Source organism: Ostrinia furnacalis, unplaced genomic scaffold, assembly GCF_004193835.3.
Source record: "Ostrinia furnacalis isolate ACB-3 unplaced genomic scaffold, ASM419383v2 OfSCF0916, whole genome shotgun sequence".
Taxonomy (NCBI): domain Eukaryota; kingdom Metazoa; phylum Arthropoda; class Insecta; order Lepidoptera; family Crambidae; genus Ostrinia; species Ostrinia furnacalis.
The window spans coordinates 117,301-127,520 of record NW_021131155.1 but is presented as its reverse complement, the minus strand read 5'-3'; the positions used below and the strand labels follow the sequence as shown (position 1 = coordinate 127,520).

At 40.9% G+C, this 10,220-nt stretch overlaps 1 protein-coding gene across 2 annotated transcripts; it reads right to left on the bottom strand.

The window, feature by feature from the left end:
* Positions 1-575: 575 nt before the first annotated feature.
* On the bottom strand, positions 576-9,984 carry LOC114350543 (spermine oxidase-like). Of its 2 annotated transcripts, XM_028301382.1 has the most exons (10): positions 9,820-9,984; positions 7,885-8,058; positions 6,538-6,646; positions 4,222-4,322; positions 3,723-3,939; positions 2,790-2,968; positions 1,971-2,150; positions 1,472-1,559; positions 1,225-1,322; positions 576-833 (listed from the first exon to the last, which is right to left on the bottom strand). In XM_028301382.1, exons 1-10 carry the CDS (start codon positions 9,882-9,884, stop codon positions 605-607), a joined length of 1,440 nt encoding a protein of 479 aa, XP_028157183.1. In that variant the 5' UTR covers positions 9,885-9,984; the 3' UTR covers positions 576-604. The 2 variants fall into 2 exon arrangements, with proteins under 2 accessions (XP_028157183.1, XP_028157184.1); XM_028301383.1 differs by lacking the exons at positions 7,885-8,058; positions 9,820-9,984 and adding an exon at positions 7,391-7,476.
* Between the last annotated feature and the right edge of the window lie 236 nt (positions 9,985-10,220).

Sequence of the window (10,220 nt, the reverse complement as noted above, 5' to 3'; positions counted from 1 at the left end):
TAGGTACCAGTAATAAAGTAATTTAAGTATTTAAAAAAAAACTACTTTCATTTTGTTTAAAGAAAAAGAATAAGAATTATGGCCTTGAGCGATTGGGTGACGCGCTTTACTCCGCTATCTTGCGACCAGAGTTGCCTAGGGCATGGGTAAAACTAGATGAGAAGCTGTATGGGGCAAATTGGGTTTTGCCCCATGCATACAGGCGGGAGGTGGTACGACACAAAACACTAGATATTTACAAAACAACCTTTTTTATTTTACACGTGTTTTTTTAAAACATTAACAGAACTGTGGGCTGAGCTTAAGTTTACATCAAAGTTCTTCAAACATGAGCGCGTTAAAAAAATTTATGAAAATTTTAGTACTTGAACTTTTCCGCTTTACACAATCTGTCATACATTTTTAATGTCATTTTTTACGCGCTCACTACTGATCGCGTTTGATGTAAACTCACACTAGGCCCTCTGTATAATCAGCTAAATGCTTGTGTTACGAGTGGGTTCACCACAATAGTCCAGCGGCGCAACGGTATTGTAAACACTCATAATTATCTACTTATTTTAATTACCTACATAAAGGTACAACACTCGTTCTAGTTCACTCATCACTGTCCCAACAATCTCCTAGCCTCTCTCCTCCCAGTCTCAACCGCGCCATGCACTGTGCTATAATGGATAGGATTTGTTGCTTCCCCAGCGAATAGAACCCGGGGCTTTCCTGCCGAGTCGGTTAGCGGTGAGGCTAGAGAGGGACGGAGGGATGGGTGCGAGGGAGAGGTGAGACTGTCGAAGGAATAACTGCCGCGGGTGTACGGGTTGGAATACCAGGTTGATCTGAAATAAACAATGATAATTCTATAGCGTGATAACGGACAGAGATAAAAAAAACTAATTAAATTAAAAAAAAAACACCAAAATCGGTCCATTCATTTATGGGCCACGAATGCCATTCTTTTGCATCGGGGGTTATTACCTAAGACGTTGCAAAATAATCAAATATGTTATTTAAACAACTGCACTCAGGAGGACTTGATGAGTGCTACTGACAACGCCACTCTTGTGGAGGAGTTTTGGGCTGACACTGTGTAGGTTTGTTGTCGACACGAAAAGAAGAAGAACGATAAGTACCGATTTTTTTTAACGATAACACCGGTTTTATACGTAGCTCGTAGGTTATTTAACAATATTATAAATCCGTAAGTAATCGTTAGAATGCAAGAAATACCTCACAAATCCTACAGGTTTGGGAATAGTCCTGTTCGCGAACTTTTCCAACAGCTCCACGCTTTTGGCTTTCACCACTTCCTCTGACAGTGTCTCCATCTATAAAAAAGAAAGGTTTATTTATTTTGTAAATGAAAAAAGATTATTATTTTACAGTGCAGATGTACGGTGTATATGGGCAAGAAGTTTAAATAAATAATAAAAAATAGGTAATTGTTCATTATAAAAAATGAGAAAAAAATACTTACGTGCTTAGCGACTTCGCCGCAAGTCCACAGAGTTAATGCTCTTTCGCAACTCATAGGTGGGTTTGCCCCCAAAATCATTGTAGTCCATCTATGAAAGAAAAAAATTAGATTACAGGGAAGCGCGCGATAAAGTTTTTCTGTGTTAGACAAAATTCCACGCGGGCGAAGCCGCGGGCTTAAAGCTAGTTGGATACATAATATTGGAATCTTGGGGACAATCATAATAGTACATCTTAATTTTTTATATTAATCAGAGAGAGCGTTTAATTTACCAGCGGAAACCTGCGTTCTCAGTTTGCCCCATGATCCGGGGCAAGAAGGTAATACAATAATAATATAAGGCAATAAAATTCGGGACTATTCCCACCTCTCGTTCCCACCGCTGCAACTCCTGTGTAGCCAGGATCTACAGCTTGACCGCCACAAAAACCCAACCAATGAAGGTCAAGTTTGTCCCGGGGGAAAGTTAAACTGTCAATAAGATATAAGACCCACTTACTTGTCCTCTTCAGGAACTTTCTCCCTATCTTCCCCCTTCCAAACGAACCCCATGAAGGTGTCCTTAGGCCACCATGGCTCGGCGAACAAAAGGACTATCTTGTCGACCACCCCGAGGGGGATCCCGTTGATCGAGTCCACCTTATCTTGGGGAAGAGCCGGGGAGAAGAGGGAAGCGTGTCTGTAAATGAATAATTTGAATAATATAGGTACTTCATCATCAGGTCATTTCATTTTAGTCTGGGCTGAGTGTGAGTTTACATAAAACGTCCTCACTAGTGAGCGCGTTAAAAAAATACAGGGTGTCCTAAAAAGAATGGATAATTCTGTAACCATCGATAGGCCTCTCGCCATGGTCTCCCAAATTTTGACCCTAATAAAAATATCACCGTTTTCAAGATTTTTAAGTTTTTGTGCATTTTTAGAAAATTGCTACCTACCTGCGATTACTTTTTCTCATGCCATTTCTTCAAATGAGGATATTTTTCAATCTAAGTAGTATTTTTTTATCACAAGAAACACACACCTGACCAGTAATGTGGGGAGGGCTCATGGCTCCCCACACTACTGGTCAGGTGGGTAAGTAGGACCGGTTTACTTTAGATTTCTGTCGCTTGCTTTTAAAGGAAGAGGTACCTATTTCAGTGCTAGTACTGCTAGGAGTCTCAAATTTTGCATGGGCGGGGGTTCCTTTTAGAACTCACTGAGACGGGATTGTGCAAAATTTAACCCCTAAGGGGTTAACGCGGGATACGCGTATGAAGTCGCGTAAGTAATAATATAGTTACGTGACATACATATATGACATAATATGACCTACCTCTCCTTCAAGACCCCGACAGACACCGTAACAATGACGTTATCAGACGTGTATTCCGAGCCGTCCTTGCACCGGACCACGACTTTGGACTCGGAGTCCTGAGGCCACTGGATCGACGTCACTTCTTTGTTCAGTTCTATGGTCAACGAGGGCAGACCAGGACCGTTTTTGTATGTGTTCTGGGGAAGATGGACTGACTTTTAATTTACAGTTTAATAAACTAAAAAAATACGGTCTGTCTATTTGTTTTCACTGACGGTAGTTTGCGTACCAAACTTTGCAAGCATGTAGGTACGAATGGACCTATATTTTTGTAGACAAGTGAGTGAAATGAAATTTTTAAGACCATAGGTTTTAATATAGTGTCATGGAATAAATGGTCATCATTATTAAATTGTTTCAAACCCAATTGAGCTAACTGCGCACCTCGCTAGAATTCGACTCCCTCACACTCGCACCGCATCCGTACAGTACTAAATTTTAGTTCTTGAAAGCTTCCGCTAGGGACGCTGTACAATCCGTCATACATTTTTACGCGCTCACTAGTTTCTAGGACGTTTAACTTTGATATAAACTCAAACGCAGCCCTCAGAGCGTCGATGTGACGTCATGGTTGTCAGGTGCGCATTAACTCGACCTGGTTGTAGACTTCACCAGAGACTTACTTGTTTTAAAATCTTTATTTTAACCTAATAACAAAGTTACTTGCTAAAGCCCGGTCTCTGGGCACATAGAATTTTGTCCAATGACCCCAAGCTACCCATCCTTATCACTCGCGCGTAATTATGTTGCTGTTGCGCTCGCACATTCACTGCGGGCGCCCGTCGCAGTCGCGACAGCAATATAATTGCGCGCGTGCGATAAGGATGGGTAGCTTGGGGTCAATGGACAAAATTCTACGTGCTCAGCGACCAGACTATAGCTATCCCTTACCATCATTATCTCGAACAGCGTCTTATACCCATATACGTGCCAGCTCATCTCCTGGTTTCCACCAAGAGTCACGTACTGCGTATGGGTGGTCGAATCGTTCCAGTTGTTGGAACCAACATGGCTGTCGACGATCAGGTCTATGAAGACCAGGAGCTGCTGGATGAAGTCCTCGTCCGCGTAGAATGATGGGTAGCGCTCTTTTATGTAGGATTTTATCCTGGAAGGGCAGAGAGAATCGATTATTCCCTCCCAGTCTTCTCTAAGGCAGACAGCCTTATAAAATTGGGAAAAAAAAGTTACCAAATGTCCCCAGGGAACTTTGATACGAAGGACGGTGTTGAAGGGGTCTACGAGGAATCGAGTGAGTGATACTTCTTTCTTAAAAATTTACGTTGCATGCAACATTTAAAAGATTCCAATTTAATACAAAAACTCGGGAACTCTGAACATTATGGTCTTACTAGACCACAGGTGGTTAAACTACTTGAATATACCTTACCGTCTTGTCATAAAAGCTCCCAACGGCTCCGGGGTCGCAGGATCCTCTTCCATCAAAGGCATGGCGAAGTTCATGATGTCCTCCATAAACGCCGCGTCCACCTAAAACATAAATGTAAATACATAGACAGAACACACTTTATTGTAAGTATGCTAGACAAGAAAAAACGAGATAAAAATAAACAAAATAATATTTTTAAACCGGCAGACAGTGGTGACTGAGTTTGTTGCGGCGCTTCTTCTCATCATCATCATCATCATCATTTCAGCCACAGGACGTCCACTGCTGAACATAGGCCTCCCCCAAGCGCTTCTTCTCAGCACTTGCCAAATGTTTGTCTCGAAGAAAAGAATGAGACATAATATATGGGTACTTCTCATTTACACTCAAATTTGATGGTCACACAATAATAGTTCATAAACGGTATAAGTTAGAACAATAACTTTGAATTCAGGTGATAACATATCTATTTAGCTACATACAAAACAAATTTTATCGTAATAGAAGCAAAAATAATACGAAAACATCACATGAAACGATACAAAACGGGGTCATTTTTCGCGTTCTCATCGTGTCACACCTTCGGTTGCAATGAAACATTTGGTTACTGCATTCACAATTTTCATTCAATTTGTGTGTAACATATACTAAAATCATCGTAATTAAATATACTTTCCACACAATAGTCAAAAAAACTTTGAAATCAGATGATAAAATATCTATTTAGCTACATACAAAATAAATTTTATCGTAATAGAAGCAAAAATAATACGAAAAAATCACATGAAACGATAAAAAACGGGGTCATTTTTCGCGTTCTCATCGTGTCACACCTTCGGTTGCAATGAAACATTTGGTTACTGCATTCACAATTTTCATTCAATTTGTGTGTAGCATATACTAAAATCATCGTAATTAAATATACTTTCCACACAATAGTCAAAAAGATATCTTCTTATAATGGGGATGTTGCCTGGGTCAAAAAGCAAGAGTTTTAATTAGTCCGTCAGTTAACTTATCAAAAAATACACTACACGTATTTTTCACTTTTTCAAACTAATGAAAATTTAAAGAGATAAAGCGCCCCAAAGTTCATAAGAAGAGGCCCGTGACGTCAACGCTTGCTTAAAAATGCCGCACGTTGTGACGTCTTGCGCAACTTCAACGCACCATAACTATGTAATTATTTGTTAGATTGACAAATAAAAATATATGTGTCCAATATTTTTTGATATTAAACATTACGGACTAAAAAAATTTTTTTAGGCAACTAGCCTATTTGTCTGTATATGTGGCTGTGTATCTGTTTGTAAGATAAATTTAATCTGAAGTTTGAGTTAAAAGTTGTACAACAAAAATACAAGGCCATCTGGCCTCAATAAATAAACATATTTTTTGTTGAGGGACTGATAAGTTAAGAGTTCTTTTTTATTGAGGTACTGATAATCCTTTTTTTTGCTTCTTTAGGATTTCAGAATGCCACCAGTATCACCCTTAAAACCAATTGCGTAGAATCTTGTAACTTAGTAGGTGACGTTATCGGTAAAATTTTATCTTGTATTTAACTACCTACCTATTAATATTATGTTATTGCCATTTATCTATGAAAATAAGACAAAATATATGTTTTATAAATACTTAAGAGTCATTTACAGTAGTAAAGTTTGAAATAATTATTGCTGTGAAGTACAGAATCACTTTCGTGGCATCAAAAAATTCAAAACGTTAAAGCTTCCAAACCAGACTCACTATTTGACTGATTTACTGAGAATACACTCTTCACATCAAGCGCTACAATTTTTGTTTACAAAAAGTTGAAATAAGTTAAAAATAAAATTTGCCACGAAGGTGACGATGAGAACCGTGGCGATGAGAAATACCCATATAGGCTCCTTAAGAGCATTTGACGATTTGCAAGTACTAATTTAATTAGTCTAAACCAAGTCTAAACAAATAAAGAAAATTTTGATTTTGATTTCGAAAGATTTGAAAGGCGGTCTTATCGCTATAAATCACTTCCAGGCAACCCAAAGGAAGGCAGTGAACGATACATATTACAAAGTGGACTCGAAGCGACAACACTGGTGTCCGTGGATAAGAAGGTCCACTTTGATCTCCTAGGTGATCTTAACCATGGGTGATCAAAGGACACCAGTGTCACTTGACGTCCACTTTGAACACCTGGGTGATGAAATCCAAGTGATCAAAGTGGAATAGACCGATGGAGCAGCAAGGTTCTGGAGTGGAGTGGCAGCGTTGGACGTCTACCCACAAGGTGGACCAAAAGCCTATTGGCAAAAAAGAAATGAATTTTACCACGCCGCCGTCGGATCGGAGGGTGATCGTGTTCAGCTCTTGACGAAGAACCGTCACGTTGTTGTCCAGAGCCAGTTGGTAGGTCACGCTGGAATCTTGGCCGTGGATCCTGGGGAAATAATATCATCATCATCATTGTGGCGATATCAACATATTTGTTTGTATTGGACTGGGTGTTTTCTATGTACAATGTATGCATTTACAAAAAAAAAGTATTTAAGTATGTTTATATCCGTTGTCTAGTACCCATAGTACAAGCTTTGCTTAGTTTGGGACTAGAAGCGCAGTGTAAAATGTCCAAGGATATTTATTTATTTATTTATCTACGATACGCTACTAATACAAACTAGTGTGCCAACAGATGGCGCTGTTACGACTTCACTATGGCATAATAGGTACTCCACCGCGCGTACAATCCTGCATCGCGGTGTCGGAGTTTTCTACCCTGCCCAGCATAGGAAAACCAAGATGGTGTAAATTGGATCTTGGTCTTTTTTTTTTTTTATCCACAACGAGGAAGCTCTTGGCCTGTATCTCACCTGATGGTAAGTGATGATCAGGCCGAAGGTGGAAGCGAGCTTCACCCGGAATCCTCAACCACGGAGGTCTCCGAGCATAGCACCCGCTCGGAAGGAAACACTAACATCTTAGCTTCCTTATTGTGTGGTCGATCCTTCGAATCCCACATCATCATCATTTTCAGCCATAGGACGTCCACTGCTGAACACAGACGTGGCCATGGCCGGTTGGTTGCTGCCGCTGAATGGACAGCAAGGTTCTGGAATGGAGGCCTGGTACCGGAAAGCGCAGCGTAGGACGTCCACGCACAAGGTGTCTCTAGAGAAACTCTTACCATTCTGCCCCCATCTCCACTAAGCTACCCCTAGGCAGGGGTACCGTGTTGACCCTGCCCCCGACTCTGCCCTGGGCCTCCAGAGCTACGACTATTATGTTATCCCCAGATAGTTACGGTTTTGACCCTGCCCCAATAAACGTGACCCAATCGCTATTATATTACCTTCTCTTGTGGCTTACCATTCTGCTCCCATCTCCACTAGCTATGAGTTATGTTAGGTAGTATGGTGTGGAACTTGCCCCATTTACGTACCTATACCTACCTTAAAATATATTACGTGACCACAAAATTGTGACTTGAGGTTGAGACTATATTAATCTTTCAAGAAGAGAGCGTACCCTTAAAGGCCGGCAACGCACCTGTAACGCCCCTGGGACAGCGGGTGTCTATGGGCGACGATAATCACTTACCATCAGGTGATCCGTCTGTTTGTTTGCCTCCTGTGACATAAAAAAAACGATAGGTAGTTTCTTATTTGTAGAGAAACTTACCATTCTGCCCCCATCTCGACTAAGCTATCCCCGGGCAAAGATACCGTATTGACCCTGCCCCCGACGCGGCCCTGGGCCTCCAAAGCCAGCACTCGCTTGCCAGCGTGGGCCAGCTCCGTCGCTGCGGCTGTCCCTGATGCTCCTAATCCGACCACTATGGTGTCGAAGTGTGTACTGGAATAAGTAAAAAATACAAATTTTAGAGCCCCCTTCTACTTTATTTATTTGTCACTCGCTTCTTCAACTTCAAGTTTTACTAATAAGTCGAAAAAGTTAATTAATTTATCACTCGCTTCTTCAACTTTAAGTTTAACAGTCAAACAATTCATCCAGTTTTTTCTCACAGATTTGCGACATCAACATTCTCCAAAGTTCTAAACTTTCCAGCCTTCTAAGCTATGTAAGGTAGTAGGTAGGTATATTGTGGAACAAGGAAGCCACTTTTGTGGTTTTGACCGATTATGAGTTTTGACTGTAACATTATGTAGGTAGGTACTATAATATTATCCCAACTAATATTATAAATGCGAAAGTAACTCTGTCTGTCTGTCTGTCTGTTACGCTTTCCCGCTTAAACCTCGCAACCGATTTTGATGAAATTTGGCATAGAGATAGTTTGAGTCCCGGGAAAGAACATAGGATAGTTTTTATCCCGGTTTTTGAAACAGGGACGCGCGCGATAAAGTTTTTCTGTGACAGACAAAATTCCACGCGGGCGAAGCCGCGGGCGGAAAGCTAGTGTAACAATATATTATTGATCAAAAACATTTTTTTTAATAATCCCGTTAGCCCCTCGTAGTAAGCTAATTAAGCTTGTGTGAGTGGGTTCAAATCAAGCGGCGCCGAGGCGGCGGGATTCGAACCCGCGTTCCTCGGATCACGAGTCGGCCAGTTTGACCCCTTCTCATATTTTGCGGTTCGGCTATCGTGGCTATATTATTAAATACATCAGTTACATAAGTTAATTACTTAATTAAAATTTTATTTTAGCTAAGTAATCTTATCTTGTTTATTATTATAAAACATGCTCCTCTAACAGGGGGCAAGATGGTTCAAGTTTATTTATTAGTCTGTAGTTGCGGTTGTTATTTTATTGAAGGTCAAAATTAGGCCGTGTTTTCACTAAGGCGGAACAGAGCAGAGAAGTTTTGTTGTGAATAACCAATCAGATTTCATTATTTCCACTTCTCTTCGCTCTGTCAGCTCTGCTCTAATCCGCGCCTCTGTCAAAACCTGAAGAAAAATATAAGTCCGCCCGCCCGCCCGACACTAAGTACTTCTTCGCTCCGCTCCGTCTTGATGGAAAACGGGCCTTAGGTATAGTATACTTCTAAAACCTAAATCATATCGTACTAAGCAAGAATTTTCACTGAAAAAAATTAAGTACTTCTTCAGGAGAACTAGACGGGTGTGGGTAGGAGATATCATAATCCTGTTCCTTCATTACTTAAATATCCATTTCATTAAACCGCCTTAACCGAATTTAGGCCGATGGGGCAGCAAGGTTCTGGAATGGATGCCGCGTACCGGAAAACGCAGCGTTGGACGTCCACCTACAAGGTGGACCGATGACATCGTAAAGGTAGCAGGGTAGCGCTGGACGCAGGCCGCTACCAATCGATCAACATGGAAAGCATTGGGGGAGGCCTATGTTCAGCAGTGGACGTCCTATGGCTGAAATGATGATGATGATGATGATGAACCGAATTTAGAACGAGCGCACTTAATTAGTATGAAATACCTACTTAAGGTAGAGAAAGAGAAGAAAGCCTGTTTTCGAAAGCTGTACGCGCGACAGACCAAAATTCACGCGGGAAATATCTCATAAAAAGGAAAAACTTATGTAGTTGGGCAGTGGGAAATATTTGTCAGCAATAACCAGTTGAGCAGTGGGGAAAAAAGGAAAAATATCACAAAAATAACATTTTTATGTACCTTCCACTGATGCTCGCCGCATCAGCAATCGCGACAAGCGCCAAAACTGCGAACCACGCTTCCATTTTGAAGTCCCAGGCACAACTAAATCGCGATTTGTAACACTGACCTTAGAGAGACCCCGCGTCGTAAACGATAACTCTTGATAACTGAACATCGTTTATTCTAATCTAGCTGTAATTGTATCATTTACCTACTAAGTACCTACCTTTGTCCGCTGTTTTGTTCGCTTGAATCAGTCAGCGTATAAATCAAATCAAAAATTATTCAGTTTTAGCCAGTAGGTAAGTATTTTGGCACTCAAGAAAGTCAAAAATAATAAAAAAGGCTAGCCCATGGGTCACTACAATTTTACATGCCTCCTTATTTGGACCCTACCAGCTTTTTCCCGCGGCTTAGAC